The following is a 19,473-nucleotide window of genomic DNA, read 5'->3' on the forward strand; positions in this document are numbered from 1 at the left end:
TGCGCACCAATCGCCAATCGAACCAATTGGAAGAACGCGGCAAAGCGGGTGGATGAGTGAGATTTGAGAACGTGGAAGTTGACGAAAAATTCCTAGAGGTTCATGGAAACTTCAAGTAAGACGAAATTCTCTGCATGATATCATCTTGATTTTATTATTTTTTTGTCATTTATTCGTTGTTTATTTGTACCTTAATTTTTTCTGGATTATTTATGCACCTCATGTAATGTTATTAGCATGAGCTACAACTAAGGCAAGGGAGGTTTTATTTTTCTGTTGTGTATGAATTGTTTTGGCAGTCAAGTAAGAACTTTTTTATCAACTGCTATTGCGTCGTGTACCCTCATGAAATGTCTCGTTTTTTTAAAACTAAATTTTCTGATATTTCTCATGTGTCTGTCTTATGGTTTTGATAATATATTCTGGATTTTCGTTCAGCTGATTATCCTTTTTAACTTTGCGCCGCCTTAATTTAATTGGGAATGATCGCAGTTTTTAGTAGCATGGAATTTTGGAGTAAAGTTTTTAGTAACATCGGAACAGGAGCTCCTCCTCCTTCCATGCTGTCTCTGCGTTTGAGTTGGTCATGGGATGTTGTTTTTCCTCGGTGATAAAGGTCTTTTGTTTTTTATAATCAAAATAAAACATAAGCTTTCTTTTGTAAAAATGTGGCACCACTCCTTGGTGATATGTAGTATAAATAAAGTATTAATTGGAACCATCGTGTAATTACCCTGATATCACAACATGGGTTAACCATGTTGAAAACATTTTCATGCCGTGACAGCTGGGCCTGTCACAATCAGCAGAGCATAATTGTCAATCTATTGAACACTTTTTTAAATTAAAAATTTGTCTAGTGCGTATCATGTGCAAATAGTGTTACAACACTCTTGTAACCTATCATACTATCCATCACAGCCTGTTTCCCTGGGGTTCTTAACATTATATGTAAACTATTTGAGACTGTAGTCTTGAATTGAATTATTCATGTTATCTTTCATTATTCGCATTACATTGAATATTCATGAATAAGCTGTAAAGAAAAGATCAGGAGATGTACAAAAATTCTCAGTTTTTAGGATGACACCTATTGGCTTGCACTGATGAATACTGATACTGCTTGATTTTCAATGATGACATGATGTCATCCAGGGGCAGCCTGGCCAGGTCGGCAATTGCCAGGGTCCCGAGCTTAGGGGTCCCCCACAATGCTAGTTTGTATATCGTGAAGCACACATGAAAGGTGTAATAAAAAATGACACGGCTTACCAGAACCAAAGTTTTTTTGCAATTTAAAACTTTTCACTAATTTGCTTTATTTATTACAAACTCAGTGTTAAAAGGTCATAAAAATAAATGAAATAAAGGAGAAGAATAAAGAGAACCCGATTCTTTTGAAAAGGTTATTTGAAAACCTTTTTTTAGAGGGTTTTTTTAAGATTTGATTTAGTACATTTTGTTGGCTGTTAAATTCTCTCTTTTTGCTGTATTTTTTTGACGAAATTGCTATTTTTATTAGCTTTTTTATATATTTTTAAGAGCCAGAATAGTGTCAAAATCGATTACTGGGCATGCAATTTCCTACAATTATCCATAAGTAGTTCCCCATTGTGAGACCCAGTCACGGGACCCCATTCATCCGAGACTGCTTATATCTATATTAGTCTATGTTGGCTCAAACATTTCAGTGTGGGTTCGATAAAGCGTGCATGGAGCCAGGATTCATATTATGTCCTTTCAGGGGGTAGAAAAAGAAGGGGTGGAGTCAGAACACCCAATGCCTAGTGCTACAGTCAGGCAATTGATAATGTATCTACGAAATCTAATTTTAGGTCAGACACAGCTGCCCTCATAGTGATACCTGGCTACACTCATGGTCTTATATGGGTTTATAATTTCACTCTGTATATTATGAGGAGATCTATTTATCATTTGTGTCCATATTCTATATCCCATTCAAATTTATTTTTCTAATGATCTAAGTACTGATGGTAAAAATGATCTGTACTTGGTTGGAAATTTTACTTCACTCCAATTCCCATATTATACACCTGGTAAGTGCTGTCCATTCTGATGGAAAATTTCATTCATTATGAAGATATTTCATGTCTTGGAACAATGTGCCGTCTCGAGGGTTTTGTTCAAGTTTCTCAACCAATGCTCTTCAAATACTGTAATGAAAATAGCCACAGACTGAAATATTTGCTCCGTGCTTCTTGGCATTCTTTTTACACATTCACTGTGACACCAATTTATTGTAGTTTGGCGAGGAGCATTTATTTTGTTTATGTGAATTGGCATCTGGCAGCTCTGTGATCAACACCGGCATGATGCCAATACGGTGGTTTACTATTTTTTTTAATTGCCTAAAATTGTTTACCATTTTTAAATTGCCTTTGAAAGGTTATTACTCATGGAGTACGTATTTCAAACTTACCGATTTTTATATTGCGATATCTATTCTTCGTGATTAAATGAAAAGTGAAAAATTTCAAGCGTGCGAAAATGCGATGGCTAACATAAGTATGAATGCTGGGAAAAGCCCATGTGACATCATTCTGGTTCTGGCTTCCACCGTGTGAGGCTACCTTGGTGCGAGACTATGATTGCCGCCACGATGCAGGCTGCTTGCAGGTAGCTCTTGGCTTAAATAAGGATTATTAATTCCCTATCAAACGATGGATACTTTCCAACCATAGGCAATTTTAATAAGTGATTATTAGGAGATGTTTCCCTGAGCTCTGTGCTACATGCATACATTGGCATCTCAGACGATGTAAAACTCCTGACTATTCGTATAGTATCTAGGTCCATGTGACATCAAGTGGAGTGGCATCACTGAGCGCCAATCTGGCCTTTTTCAAATGAGGTTAAAATTGACCATTAACATTTGTCTAAACTGGGATTTCTATAACAAATAATTTGTATATTATGAATACACTAATGGTGGGTAACGAATTGCAATCGATGCCTTTCGTTTTCTTTGATGAAGGAAACTACCCTATTGGTGTCAGCCGTAGTGCATGTGTTAATTGATTTGTCTCATAATTGCTGTTCATAACTTCTGGTCAAAGTTTGAGGTGGTCCCATCATTGTAAGAATATATGCTTTGAATTCAACCATTATGAGGATTAGAGGGGCATACCGTATATGTCTGAATATAGTCCCCCCCTTTTTTTTTTTTTCAAAAAATGCCCAACGTAAAAGTAAAAGGGGGCACAATATTAAAATGCATTTTTTTTTATTTTTCCCGAAACTGAAGCCTCAAAATTAGGGTTGCGGGGACTATATTCAGAGAAATACTGAATGTATGTTCAGGAGCGGAGGTGGAGCAGGTTCCTCAAATGAGTAAAATATAGACAACAATTTTCTTGGTTGCTGTAAAATGGTACTGTTTTGTGAATTTATTTTGTGAATTAAGCATGATTGATGACGTGCAGTGACACTCTTTCAAATATATATTTATCTATTCAAATATAAAATTAATGGGGTATATTTATTTGAAATGAGTTGAAGTATCTTTTTATAAACCTTTGCTCTTGATATTGATACATTATATTCGCATTTCATTAATCTTACTTTCTGGATTGTCATTTTGATACCTTTGTAATGCTACTTCACATTATCCATGAATTGAATAAAATACAAAGTAAAGCCACTTGATTTGTCACAAACTTCTACAGGCATACAGAAAGCATCACAGAGATTTAAACAAATGAGGCTGGTTGCTGCTAGAGATTCTGAGTCTATGTGCTAGACATAGATTTTTTGAGCAATTAGGAAAAGATGTCTTTCAGAGAGAAATACAGAACATCACATTAGAACTTCTCAGTGTTTCCAGGTCGTACAGAAACAATAAATTAAGAGAGATATTTTGCTGAATGGATAGATATAGGAATTCATTTTTCCTCAAACTATAAAGGACAAATAAATGTTAGGCAGAACGTAGTACACACATTTCCTTTTTTTGTAATGGCTGATATCATATAAATCCCCCATCACTTGCCTATTGTAAAATTTTGCAAGGTAGTATTAAGATGTAATTGTATAGGTGTCTCCTCATATTCCTTCTTCAATGTGCACTCCCAACCAAAGCATAGTGTGTGTCCCATCTCAATTCTTAATGTAATTGGAGTTGGGTCGGGGCTATACTCCGTAACTGTTTAAGTTCATCAAATTTCCTAGTGGTGATTAATTTCAATTCAGGTTTAACCTTAAGCAGCACTTAATCATGTTTTTACATCTTGTAAAGAGTTTGATAACTATTTTTTAATACAAACAAAGCTTTCACCTTATTGATTTTTAATGATGTTACCTACTCCTTATTTAGCTCCTTATTGCCTGCTCATAGTGGCTGGCCTTAAGGACTGAGAATTTATTTTCAAAATTTGAAAGTATTTTTCGTAAATATAAGGCATTTAGTTTGTCTCCATGTATCTCACCTTCCATGTTTATTAATTCTACTTGATTATAGGCCGTATAGTGAGGCGGTTTGATTTTGAGGAATTGAAATTACTTCTCTGTACTGAAGTCCTCAATTTTTGGCTCTTTGTCGATGGGCTGGTGATAAATTTTCCTTGTTTCAAGGGTGATATGAGATATGATTGGGAAACATTTTTGGAGATAACAATTTTATCGGGAAACGTCGATTTTTTCTGATTTTACCTTCAGTAAAAATTCATTAGTTTTAAAATTTATTTAATTTAAAAATGTATTTACAAGTAAAACAGGCACAAAAATGAATGTTATCTCAGATTTTTTTCATATGCACTTGGTGCTGATGGAAAATATGTTTCTGAACAAAAGGTCAGAGACACACATGCCACTTCCAGAGAATGTTCAAAATTTTCCGTTCTTTACTTAGATATCACAGAAAATCATCCTCAGCAGTGGCCCATTGCAATTGATTTCGGTGGATACATCAACAGTCAGGTTTCAAATGCCACGGCAGGGCACAAAAAAATTATATCTATTCCTGGAGCGCATTGTTGTACTTCTGCTGTCATCCTCCACGCATGAAAGTGAGCAGGAGGGCTGACACGATGCCTAAAAGAGGGTTGGATAGTCTTGATGAAGAATTGCACAGGTCACCTAGGCAGAAGCACATGAAAACTTCTTTGTGGTTCCATTTGGTGTAGGCACACCTCTCTTCGCTGTCGGAAGGACCTCGTTGGAGGCAAAGCCTTTGAGTTGCAATGCCATAGTCTGTAGGGAGAGAGTGGAATAAGTTTAATCAGGTTTTTAGTTTATTGCGGTTAAGTATTAACCAAGTGCAGTTAAAATTTGAGGGAACTTCATAGAAGCCACATTCAAAGTTGACTCACTCCTGAAATTGTTATTCATTAAAATAGTTCAGGAAATGGATGGGAAATATAAGTTAAAATTAAAAAAAATATTCTGTTTGACTGTATGTTCATACCAGTTTAAAAGAAGAAAATTCTAGAGTTACTCTTGACTTTCCATGATTTGGTGATTTATTTACTTAGTTGGAGAGAACCTTTCATTGAGTAGTAGAATTGCGCTCAAGAGTAGAGCAGCAATGATCCATACGTACATGGCCAAGGAGTTGCTGAGAAACAGTGAACTGCGCTTGGCATCTGTTCCGATGTTAGAAAATTTCATGTCTACTTTTATTTCAAACTGTAACACAATCAAAAATAAAACCAAATTGAAGCAGAAGCTCATTTTATTAGCAGTGCTTTGCTTTAACTATGATCAAGAGTGGTTTGAACTTCACTGCTGAGTCAAGTTTATTATCAGTGCATTGTTAATTTGTATTTTTTTATAAATATGATTACATTACAAGATTAAAATTTTGTTGACTTGAGCATTCATTTATTGGGGCATTTGATGAAAGAAATTCCCAGTAAATTAATTTTCCAATAAACAAAGGTGATGTAATTTTCATGAAAAATCTAAAATATTTTCTTCTGATGGTACTTCATGATTGTTTATAATTTGGGTATTCCATATTACATTTACTGATGCTGACCTAAGCAAGGGAAATGTTCATTACAACAAGAATATCATAATGTCTAGAATGAACTATTATGTATATGTGACCAAAAAAAGATACGAAGTTCATATTGTCTTGAGAATCGTTATCAGGAATGAAGTTTTGTCATGACTCTGTTCTTCTTAAGTTTCTATTAAGTACGTAAATGCTATATTTATGACCAAATCACTATAGCTACATATAATAGGTAATGTGGTTGGCTTATTAAGTGGGTGGCCACAAATTTTGAGATCGAACTTCCCGGAGAGGCTCGAATTTCTAGACCAAAATTTTCCATTTTCTCTGAGAATTTTAAGTGCATGATTACATGTATTATATTATGGCTGTTATTCATAACATGAAGGACATTTTTAATGCGTTTCTGTAAAAAAAAATGGACAAACTTCAAAGCATAACAATCTTTCAAGCTGAAATGAAGATAAACTGCATTTTTACAAGTTGCCTTCTAATATTTTGAAGAGTCATCTCAAATTTACAAAATTTACTTCTTGATATCACTCACTTGTTTGTTGTCCTCGGCAAGTTTTCATTTGTGACACTCTTGGGGATATTAAGATAACTGAATTGCCACTGCATATTATACAGCAGTAAGGAACGGCCTTTATATGCATTTTGTAATGTCAGTGACTATTGGAGAGGTAGTGTTAAAAAAGAGAGGAGAGGGTTAAGTTTTGGTGATAATTGTTGGTTTCTAAGAACCAATCTCCAAGATCTTTTGACATTCATGGCAAAGGAAGAAGAGAGGAAAGTGATGCTCGGGGAAGGGTTGTTTTTAGCATAAGAGTTAACTTATTTACTAGTGCGATGCCTTACAATCTCTTCTTGGCTTCCATTTCAGTGTGTACTTATTTTCTACTTTGTCAAACTTGAAACCAATTAATTATGTATTATTTTCCTCTGTGTCTGTTTCATGACAATACTTTTCTATTGTGTGTCAAATAAGCATTGGCTCACTATCCATAATCACCTCATACTTCATACCATCTGTTTCTCGTACATTGGCTCTTGCATACTATGCTCATGCGTTAAGAATTACATCTGGTGGATTAGTCTCAATTAGCGAATTTAGGCTCAATTCAAATGACTACATATATTTAGCCAAATAGTGGCAATGTTTCAAAGTTCAATTCATGACGGCCTACAGCATGTAAGTTGAGGCCACTTGAAGGATTCACTTCCACGGGAATTGTTAATTTCTGGTGTGTGATCGTTGTTGCCTCAAGCTATGAATGACTCATTGAATAATTCATATGCTGATCCTCGAATGTGATCATGTTCATTCGGAATAACAGAATCACCCCCTATATATTGATAGGTGATGTCACATTTCAATAAATGTAAACACAAACTTTTTGCTATCATTGTAACAATCTATGATATTAAAAAGTATTTCACCATAGCTCACTGTATTATAACATTATATGTGTAAGTGTAGCATTCTCTTTTCATAATGTCTACTAATTTTTGTGACAGCCTGGAGAAGAAAATTTGAGGAGCTGTTTGAGCATAGAGAGGTCCTTACTCTGAATGTATCCTTAAATCCCAAAGCCTCAATAAGAAATAGGTTGTGAAACACCTGTATATAACAACCTGTAGGTATTTTGCTATACACTAATCTTAGTCATCCTCAAGGACTATCTCCAGCAAGAGTCATTCACCCTCTTCATGATCAGGTATTTGCGACTCTTTGCTGTGAAGTGCGATCACAGGCATTAACCCTTTCGCACCGAACGACAGGTGGAGCCTACAAGCATTTTCATGTGCTGAAGACCTACAGTCCAGCCGGCAAGAGTTGTCCGATGGCACTTTAAGAGGAGGGGCGGAGAACCCAGTGCCAGCACGGTTTGCAGCCAATCGCTGTCCCCCAAATGCACCTCACACTCTTGCCCAGTCATGCAACGTTGTCACGTGCATATGAAGCACTGAAACAAGCCTGGACAACCAAAACAAGCCCTTTCTGCAAATCGCCAAAACAAAGGATTCCGCCATTGGATCCTTCACGCTCGTCGTCCCTTCTGGCTGCTTTCTTCACTGATCCCTTTTGTTTACATGTGATATGGGCGTTTCCCTTTCTTACCTGGCAACCTTGCCCTCTACCCTTTCTAGCTGTCAACGGACAACTCTCGGTGGCCGGACTGTAACGTTGGGTATAGCTGGCGTGGATTTTTGAACGCAAACCACCTGACGTCAACTATAGCTGATGTGGGGGATTGAGGTGACTGATAAGGTAGCAATGATTGGATGCATTCAGGCCCTGCTGGAATCCCTGCTTAGCGAGGCCTTAGGACCACTCCTCGGCAATGAAGCCTAACCCTCTCACTCATTTATGATCCTCCTCGCTGCAGGAATCTGTTGTAAAGTGGTTATATTGTAAATGGTTTGTGTGAAGAAACATTTTGTTGCATACTCCAATTGCACTATATGTACTTTGAAATGAATTCTTAGATTTTTAGAGCTTAAGCAATTTTTTTTAAATTTAGCGATACTTATTATGGACCTCTGGATTTAGAGTCTTTGTACTTTACGGTAACTTTGTTATTATCAACGCTAGAAATCCATTTAAAATTCCACAGTGCTTAAAATATGTTAGTTATTCTCATAGATACGTAAATTATTGAAAATGTAAAGCAATATTTGGTTTAAAAAAAAAACACTGGTTACGCCATAAGTTGATGGTGAACTCATGCTAAGATTGGATTAGAGGGTCTAGTCCAGTAGCCAGTGTAATGGTTGGTTGCCTTTTTTAATTAGTTGGGTCCCAAATTGGAGGAATGAGAATACCAGGGCAACTCCCCTGAAAAAAGAGCTTTAAGCTGAAGAGCATAGAGAGTTGTAAAATATTCTTATGCTACTTGTAGCACGGAAAACGTTTTTCTGTCCTAGGCACCAGCAAGAACTCAGATAGCACAAACTAAGAGTTATCCATTTCTTATGGTTTTCTTACAGAAAAAATTGCTAAGCTGCTCATTCTGACATGAATTTAAAGCCTACCCGTTAAGTTCAGCAAGTCTTTATAAGAGCTTCACAACTGATAACATTTTCCTGTAAATAGAAAAATATGTACAACTGCAAGCGACCGGCTGGTGATGATACGAAGAATAAGATACTTTATCCTTGTGGCAGAAAAAAAATAACACCAGGGAGAACCGAATGTATGACCGACGCATCCGCAGTTCTATACGCTACCTACTACACCATGGCAACGGATGAGTGTGGGGGGCATAGTTACCAGTTTAAAATCCAATTATGTAGAAAAACTTGGCTGGTAGTTGCATTGAAAAATGAAATTATTCAAGGTTCACTCAATATAACATTTATGAATTTCAGTTTATGGTCTGATAACCTGATGAATACAATATATTTATATTAGAGATTCCTTCAGACATTTTTATATTATTCTATGTCGCTATTCTTGTTAAATTATGTGTTTTTCTTACAACCGTTATTTCCCCATCAGTCCATAAATGTGAATGATTTTCAAATTATAGCCGTATGATATTATTTCTACTCATATTATAGAACTGCCAATAATGGAAAACTTATTCCTATGCATAAATCCTTCAATGAATACTCTAAATGATGGGATAAAAACAGCATCTACAGAAGTGTTGAAAGTTAAGCATACATTTTGTCATTACTCTGGATGTTTGTCGGCCTGGCCGTAAGAAACCCATAACAAGCTTACTTGATATGCACCTTACTTATTTCTTCCTTTCACCTTATCTCAATGACTTATAATGTGCTAGCTGGGAAAGGGTTAAAATCTGGTGGCTAGAGGTTAATATGTGAGGAGTGTGAATAAAGTGGAATGGTTAATGTGACTCACCGTCATCTTTGAAGCTTGTTCCACCTTCTAAAAACTTTCCACACCATCCGGAGGCACAAGGGACGGCCTCAACTCCATGAGTTACATCAATAGACGTTGCATTATATGTGAAAGGGTCTCTGCATGTTCCCAAATCCCCACGGGATCGACAGGAAAAACATCTGCGGACCAATCCTGAAAGAAAATGCACCAAAATCAGCACTTGAAATCAGCTGGTGTCATTATTTCAGTTCCAAGTTTAGGTAGTCAAGAACTCCTCCATAGGTCAGTATTCCCCCATAGGAAGAAATGGAGAGAGGACATTTGGGGAGAATCATTCTTGGTTAATATTTTTAATCAATCATTTTTATTTAAAAAAATTATCCATGGAAAAATATGCACTAACATAAAAGGTTAATTAATGGTCAATTACTTGGGTACTTGTGTTAAGTATTAAATCAGACAAAAGTAGCTGGTTCCCAGTAAATGAATAAAAAATTTAATGTTTTCTTTTCATTTTTCATTATGTGATACTAAAAAGTTAGGATGCGCTTTAGATTGTTATTTTGTTCATGAGGCTTAAGTGTGTGATACATAATTATTGATTTCATTATATACATTGCCTTTTGCTTGATTAAGATCTGACATTTGCTAAACATGAATCCTCAGTTATGGTCTTTGGATAAATTCTCGGAAGAATTCTTTTTTTTTTAATTCTAACTTCTTTAACTAAAATTGTAAGTATGTATGTATTTAGCTAGCAATTATGCCATACATAAATCAGGTATTTTTAAAAATAAATTAAATGTTTTGCCACTTTTCAATGTCAAACTACAGCAATACACAGCTTATCCTCATAAATGAAAATTCTGCTTTTGATGTTCAGGATTGTAGCAGGTCTGTGTGGGGGGTCACTGCCTTGGTGGAAAGAGTCACTGTCTAACGTAAACTACATCCCTTTTAAAGTTTAGCATTAGTGCTTGGTGACTTTGAATTTTCAATACATATATACTTAGAAAGGAGGTGTCTATCCTGTCATTGCAAGATTTTTTTCATCTCAGCATTGATGTTGAGAATCAATCACAGACTTCAGACATAATTTTATTTTTAATGTGCTTTCATGCAGTTCCCAACCCCTAAAAGATATAAATCAAAGATTATCGTTATGGAAAAATAGAATTAAGTCCTGTATGTATGAATGAAATGTTTGAGTTGGTGTTTTGAACTTGCATTCCCTCTTCATGAGTGAAAAAGATCCAAAAAATATGTGAATAAAAGAGAGTTGTGTGAAAGAGGTGAATATTCAATTAAAATCAAAGGAACTGAATCATTTGTCAAGTATTTTATTTCATTGTGACTTGATGATGTGCAAATCAATCAATTTCGTTGCATACCTAACGTAAACTTTTTCTGTACTGACAAAATTTTATCATTCAACTGACCTGAAGTTAATCATCAGGGCTTACCTGGTAGTTATAATGATCGATTTGATGAATTCGGAAGTTTAAGTGATAATCGTCTTGTTTTTCTCAATTACTCATAAGTCAGTTGATGAGTCGATCACTTGCAACGAATCAATCACGGACGCTCCATCACACTAACATATACAGGGTGTGGAAATATTGTCACGAAATTTTAACCCTTGAGAGCTGATACCAGTAGGAACCAAGGTTTTTCTTCACATATATTCTCCATGCCGAAGAAGTATACTAGAGCTGTACTGTTGGCGTGAGTCAAAAACTCACCCCAAACAGCCAGTTGGCAGAAGTAATGAAAAATGGCGCATGTGTACCTTTGTCAGTATTAAATGTTGTGTGTGTGGAATAAGAAACTTGAATTTAAAACAGGAAAAACAACTGTTTTGAATTTTAAAGTTCAAGTTGTTATTGGATTTTGTTGCCTTTTTTTGTTTCTTTTTGTTATTTAATTATTTTTTGAGGCCGTTTTTGTTCTATTTTTTCTTTTTTTTTCTTTCATTTAATTTCTTTTTTAATATTTGAATATCACACAGTGCGTTCCATGAATGCAATAAGGAAACAATGCAGGAGAAGACGTACGAAAGACTAGGTCGGAAACGCAGCAGTTTTAAACGACAAATTTCGAGTCGTGCGCTCCGATTGGCGGCGAGTTTGCCCTGTTGCCTGGCCTGTCGGAGATCGCAATGTATCCAAGTGATCCGGCAACAGGGCAAACTCGCGGCCAATCGGAGCGCATGACTCAAAGTTCCTGTTTAAAACTGGTGCGTCTTCGACCTAAACATTATTACATTAATTTTGGTTCCTACTGGCATCAGCTATCCAGGGTTAAAATTCCATATCCAGGAAGGCCTGGAAATGTTTATTTTGTAAGACAAGATATATGGAGAATTTGTACTTGTTTTACTTTCGTATGCACCCCTTTACATTTTTATTCCTTACTATATTTATGCTTATTACTTAATTATGCTTATTACTATATTATATATACAAGGTATAGTTACTTTAAAATTAAAAAGAAGTTTAATCGGTAAATTATTTGTTTCAACATTGACTAGGTACACCCTGTAGCGCTTTATTTTCTTTATTTTGTCGTTGTTACACCTCTCGGCTGTTACAAAAATGCTGAAAATGGCATTTAATGGGGGGTGGTAATTCAAATGTCTCCGGAAGTAGTGATGACTCCGTTTCAATGTTATAAAAAATGCTTTAATCGCCGGGGAAACTTTGTGATAAAAATTAAAAGTAGAATTATTTGTTCTTGACTTAGGACAGTGTTGAGTTTGGCAAATTAAACTCAAAAACGAACGGGATCAACCTATGATTAGGCCAGAAAATGGTTAGAATTCCAAATTTATTTGGGTGTACTAGTTTGGACAATTACGAGCATGCATCTATAACGAAGGGGGAGAGATGCAAATGTGTCTGTGATTGTGATTGTGCGTTAACATATGCTAACTTTTTAACTGATTAGACTGCGGCATCCGATCTTTAGTTAATTTTGCTTCAATTTACTTTCATTTCAGTTATTTACGGGATAATCCATTGACTCATAGTCTTACAAATAATTTCACAGATAATAGAAATCAGAAAATTATGAACACGCACACAACTAACCCATAAAAATAAATTTTAAAAATCTATACATAATTGCAAGTAAATGGTTAAAATATGTAGGTAGATACAACAATATAAAATTTAAGTTATAAATATGTTCTCGTGGTAGAATTTTTACATTGAGTTCATCTTTGCCACAAGTGACTTTGAAATCTAGAAATAGACATAGAGAAATCAAAACTTTTGCCGAGTTTATTAAAATTCCTCATCATTCTTGATAGCGGGGAGTGAAATGTATAATTATTTCTGTGATAATTAACCTTCCTCGTCTTCATTAGAGTTGGGAAAAGCTAGTGTTTGCTGCTATATTTTCAAAATTGCCGTCTTTGCAGAGTATGAAATTCACAGGAATTGCTCGTTAGCCATTTTTTAATTGTCAGTTTTGAGAAAGTGCTCTGATTCCTTGGCTCCCTCGAACTTACCAAATCTCGATTGTTGTGGTTTGCAGGAATATAGACGAATATCGTACATGTGATGGAGTATCAATGCATGCTGAGGCCATGACCACTCGCGTGATCATCTCGGGATATTCTGACCAGAGTACATGATTTTTTTCTTTATTTTCCCAACTTAGGGTAGATTCGTTCCCCCCTGCCCGTATACACTCCTATTTTTTAGAATTCCTCCGTTCTGTTATGTTGAAATAGTTGTTATCTATGTTGTGACAATTTGAATGAGCCGTATACAAATGCAATTTGTTTTTATTGTTGGGGAAAGAGTTTCCTAGCGTTCACAATCAGTTAGTTTGATCTGTAGTTTCCTTGTTGGGGGAAGTTATTTTTAAATTTCTCCGGAAGGGAGAATACAGATTACACTGATTCTGAACGCAAGTAGACTTTTCCCAACCAGTCAAAACAACTAGTCTTCAAAGGATGACGGGGGAACTAACGTCTCTGCTGGCCTCCATTCGACAAGTGTCACCGTATTTGATTTATGAAGCGACATTACGGGACCGTGTCAGGGGTGCCGACTTAGAAAAAAAACTAGTGGAGGTTCTTGCCCCGAGAAATTTTATAAATAGTGAGTTTTTAAGTTTTTTAAATACATTTTAGAAGAGTCATATGATCAACATTAGAACCCTGGAAACTCGACTCTCGATAACGTGACACTCCGGTGAAAATCGACGAGCCTGACACATCTTTCCTCCTCCCACATATCGAATTTTTGGGGGGCCTCGGCCCCTTTCATGCCCCATGGAGGCGGCGCCAGTGGTCAGCGTTAATCATTCGGGTCGCTATTTCTATCGGCTTGATATTTGAGAGCTACCTTATGAATGTTCTGTGTAAATATTCATATTGCGTTTTTACTGTTCAAATGTTGGTAATTTCAGTGAAATTAAATTCCAAGTATCAGAATTTAATTAATGTTAAGGTCTAATATAATACTTTGTACAGTCCTCCAATATCTCTCTCAGTGCTAGGGTGGGGTTTCATATTTTTATTTTACTTTATTCATTAAAGCGTTTCACACTCTCCCCGATATGACTCTTCTTGAACCCTTTTAGGGAAAATTAACGTTGATTCAGTTTCTTGGAGTGTATGCATTGAAGAATTAAAACGGAAATTTTGCCTCCGTTTTAGTATATTTATACACCTTCATCATGGCTATGAATGAAGACGAGTACACATTTAAATGAAATAAGAGACTAAGAAAAATAATACCCACTGGAGACTAACAAAAGGTATGTCAAAATTCTAGTCACTTTTTAGGTAATTAACGACTGAATTATTTTTATTTTTTATTTTGTTAATTTAAAAATATTGCAACAGCCTTTTATGCTTTTAAGTATCAAATTCATGTGCCCATATTCATTGATAGCTCCGATGAAGGTTTGTGAATACACCGAAATATTTGCAAAAATTTGTTTTAAATTCTTCAAGAACTTTACTCCAAGACACAAATAAACGTTAAATATAGAGACTAAGAGAAATAAAAACGCAATTTATCAAACTATCCTTTAATTTGTATGATTATTTAATATATACTATTATTAATAACATTATTTTCGGGAGGTTCACGTAAGACAACTACCTAAATTTGTGGAGGGGCTGGACTCCGTGACCCCCTGTTGTTCGTGTCGTCTCCTTGTGCATGTTACGCCAGATGGCGACATCTTTGGGTCAGGTGATATCGTGAAGTCTGCTTATTATTACAGAATCAAGAGAGCCCTACTTCAATTTCTTTTCCTCATGAAATATATCTCTTTTTACGGTTTTAATTAATAGTGAGAAAGTTATGTATTTTCACTCATTATGAGCAATATTTCGAATGTATCTAACTATCGCGGCGTTTCATTTCAAAATAATTACTGGTGGAAATTTACTTGCATCCCATACGGTGAATTAATGTGAATATTCTCGAAGTCTGAGCGAATTGGAGTCCTTGAAATTCACTGGTGAATGGCTCGGAATTCCTGGCAATAGATCGCCTTTTTCGCTGATACTAATTTATGAAGATGAAGGTTAAAAATCTTTGGTTAAGAATGTGTACAATGACTTAACTTGTTACTTCTAATACTGCGCTATATAGCATTGCAAAGGAATTATCGGCATTTAGCTTACCGCCAAGGCTTTAGCGCTTTAGTATCTCTTTTAGGTTGTCAAAAATGCCGGACTCGTGAAAGTTTTATTGGTGAAATTAGTTAGCAGCGTTGACCTTGTAACTGAAAGCTCCAATTAGTTCCTTGTTAGATGTTAGTGTAAAGTTCTCCTTCAGTTAGTTATTGCCGTAATAAGTACTTACTATCCTTCTAGTAAGATAATTATTTCGCTCGTACATATTCAATTACTTCGGTATTATTCGGGGCTTGTTTCTGTTTTTTTAGTCATCAGTCAGCCGCAGTGATTTTTTCGTATTCAGAAAATAGGGTTTTCCTCATAATTTTTTTCTGCAAAATGTGTTGTGTAAAATTGCTATTAAAGTGTGTTCAGTGTAAATCGGGGGAGACAGGATTGGTATCTATGCTCGAGTGAATTACATTCCTCCTCTAGTTTTCTCAAATAATTTCTACTCTCTCGTAGTAGTCAATCTTATGATAAACTTCTATTGGCACTTAGTGTTTATCAACCGAAAATCCTTCTAAACCCTGGAATTACCCTCTGGTTTTATCTGATGGAAAATAAGCCGGAAGTTGCATTTCAAGAGAGGAGTTTTATTTTTTAATCTTGCTGTTTACTCCTATTTCTCTATTATATCCGTTAATTCATTCCAGAAAATTCGTAGTTTAGTTGATACAGTTGTATTCAAATCATAATACTCCTTGGGTAATGTGATATGAGGTAGTACCATTTTACTATAGTGTGATTTGAAGCCCCACAAATACCTACTATTTAAGAAGAGCGCTAATAATATGAGTATCGGTCCATCATACCCTGATTTTTCTCAACTTTTTTCATAAATTATGTGTTTTCAAATTTGGATAAATTTTCCATCATTCGTCTATATGTAGAACAGGATGCGTTGGATATAGGTTTTTATTTTTATGTTGATGCACACTTATATAAAAAATGCACGATTTTTCATGATCGTTTTTCCGGTCCATTGCAGTCCGTTATAATCATTTTTAAGTAGGAGTAAGGTACCTAGTTAATAGTAGAGTAATTACTTTGAGGTGCATTGATTTGTGCTGTCGCAAATATGATACTGTTGTTCCTTCAGTTCTCACAGTTACGAGGAAAGATATTGGTCACATTCACAGCGCCGGAAAAATTCACACGATTAACTTCTCCGAAGTTATTTTCATTTATTATCCATTTTGTGATATTTTTTGAAATTCTGAGGGAAAATAAAATTAGATAAATTGAAAGGTACGTACAAATGTAGTAAATTAAATCACTACAGTCGGGTAACCCTAAAAAAAAATTGGTGCAACGCATGATGAAATAAATGCATCTATCTTGAATTGATAGTAAAATATGGATTGATATTAATTAGTAATTTTGATTAAAAAACCTTGACAACCCTAGAAAAACTTGACAAAAGATCTGGTAAAAGTCTTATATTTTTTTTCTATAAATATCACTCGAAATACTGCTGTTAAAAACGTTTTGGTCATTGTAATAGTTAACTTTCTCCATGAGTGATGTAAATTACGGGGTACCATTGGCGGATCCAGGATAGGGAGAAAGGGGGGGGGGAGCTAAGTTGGGGGTTACCTCCCAGCAGTAGTGGGGGTCTGAACAAAATTACCATTCTATCTAGTGTTAATTGGATATCCAAGCCAAAAATAAAAATCTGATTGCAATTTACAATAATGTATTTTTCCGAAATGGAAAGGTACAAAAAACATACGAGTCGATACTTCCGTAGTCTTGATTGGTGTGTCCTTGCCTGAAAAATCCCAATATCCCTATAAGTTTATCTCAGCAAAGCGATATCTGTCTACTAAGGCGGTGGGGCGCGTATCAGAATGCATTTACAGTCGCCATTCAGCGATGTTTTCATGGGCGTACCCAGCGAGGGGCAGCTGCCTCCCCTAGAAGCAAAAATCGCTAAAGTCTTTAAGCAAAATCAGTACTGAATTGAAACGAAATTATTCAACAAATTTTCTTTAAATCCACGAAAAGTCATATGTATTAGTATAAGATATGTAACTAAAATAAAACTATTTTTTCAAGGAAATAATCTCTTAAACTAATAAAGCGCTGCTATAATTTTCTTAAAATGTTGGTTTCATTCACATTTCCCATGCTTAAATATCACAACTTGGCTCGCCCCTCCCCCTAGACAATGGCTTGCCCTAGTTATGATCCTGGGTACGCCTTAGGATGTATTTTTTACGTTCTGAGTGAGATAATTCCTATAGGAATATATGTTATCGTACTGTGCATTAGAGAGTTTCAAGCGCCCTATCTTCAATCGAAAAGAAAGAATTTGTTTCCGTTGTTCCCTGCTACGAATATTAATGCCGTGGCTTTTTAGGTTAGCATCATGCTCATTCCAGTTATAATACGATGTGCATTTCAGCCGAAGCTCACGTTTCATTTCTTCGTGAAGAGAGGATCCGAGATGCGCTATTTTGTTCGGGTGATATTTCTGGTGACTGTATTTTGGTCGCCCTTGGGTATTTCAATACTCTTCTGACGCTGCTCTCATGAGCACCCGGAATCACGTCTGACATCAATATTTGCTCCATTGTTACCGAGTGAGCAACAAAGATTCCGGGAATTTCCTCATTCCGGGTTGCACAAGATTAGCAAAACGCTGCTGCCAAATGCCTTGGTGAAAGCCAAAAATGCTCGCCAAGCACTCGTTGGCTCATCATGATTTCACTCGATCGTGGAACAAGTTTTTGTGCAACATTATCCTTTGTATAATTAGTTCATGCGGTAAATTTTGGTTAATCAAGGTGAACAAAGATGTTATTTTACCTTCCATTATTGTATTTTTGTTGTGTGCCCTCATGGAAAGAAATCTTTGTATCGGTACTTATTAGAAGTTGTGACTTTTGCCTTTCTTGTCTGTATCATCGCAGTTCTGTTGAGTATAATCTAGAAAATTATGTTTGGCCACTATAGGAAGTATGCAGGAGGCAGCGAGATGTATATGGAAGCCGTTTTTTGTAAATTTCACAGTTTTATGGTAGATATGTAAACCCCTTAGCATCCGAGTATTGAATTCAATTCGAAATGAATTGGTGACGCCTTAATATAGCCGTATTCCGATACATCAGTGCTGATAACTGTAGTATATTAAGTGTGAACGTTAAGATCGTACTCACCGTTTCCGTAGCCAATATTGCCTATGATGATAAGTAACACAATCCGAGACACAAAGCTCCAATCCATGGCTGCTGTTCGCTTAGGGATGCTGTTGTACTCCAAGTGTAGCGGATGAGTATCCCAGACGACTAGTCGCGTGCCACTTTTTGAGAACTTTTCTTCCCGAAATATGTGCCACCAGGTGAATGCGATCACAAAATGTTTTGATGTGAGAAAGCCAGCTGGAGTTGAGGCTCCCCTCTCGAGAGAGTCGCTACTGCCGAGCCGAGAAAGGTACCCAGGCCACGTCGGTACCGCTATTCCCCCCCCCCCCCCCTACCATTCCACTCTTTCCACCTCCTTCTCCCTCCCCTCCTCCACCCACCCTCTTTGAGGCCAAGCCGTTCCCCTCGCTACCAACCCCCTCTCTATAAAACACCACGCCCGTTCGACCTTCGCCTTCTATGCTGGTCCAGCCCTTATACCGTATAAACTACATGCTTTGTATAATGTAGTTTATATGATCTAAGGTCCAGCCATTTATAGGATGGCACCGAATGCATGTACTCGAGTACGGGTATTTCACTGATCAAGGCACGTACTCGAGTATGCTGTTAGTAAAGGATGCTGTAGGGGCTTGAACGCCCTCCTCCACCACCGAAAGTTGTTCATTTTGTCCAAATGTATTGTGTGCGAACGACTTAGCAGAAATTTTTTAGTGTATGATGCTTTTCCTGACAAATTTCTTAGTTTCTGAATTCATATACCTAACATTTTCCTTAAATATCTAGATAATGTGATCTAGTTAAATAGGATTTTTGCCTTGTTTTAGACTTAGCCCAAAAATAAATTTCTGCC

At 36.2% G+C, this 19,473-nt stretch overlaps 1 protein-coding gene across 1 annotated transcript; it reads right to left on the reverse strand.

The window, feature by feature from the left end:
- Positions 1 to 4,688: 4,688 nt before the first annotated feature.
- LOC124162666 lies at positions 4,689 to 18,911 on the reverse strand. The gene is made up of 3 exons (XM_046539263.1): positions 18,636 to 18,911; positions 9,846 to 10,019; positions 4,689 to 5,208 (listed from the first exon to the last, which is right to left on the reverse strand). The coding sequence occupies exons 1-3, from the start codon at positions 18,700 to 18,702 to the stop codon at positions 5,006 to 5,008; spliced, it is 444 nt and encodes a 147-aa protein (XP_046395219.1). The 5' UTR covers positions 18,703 to 18,911; the 3' UTR covers positions 4,689 to 5,005.
- Between the last annotated feature and the right edge of the window lie 562 nt (positions 18,912 to 19,473).

Source organism: Ischnura elegans, chromosome 7, assembly GCF_921293095.1.
Source record: "Ischnura elegans chromosome 7, ioIscEleg1.1, whole genome shotgun sequence".
Taxonomy (NCBI): Eukaryota; Metazoa; Arthropoda; class Insecta; order Odonata; family Coenagrionidae; genus Ischnura; species Ischnura elegans.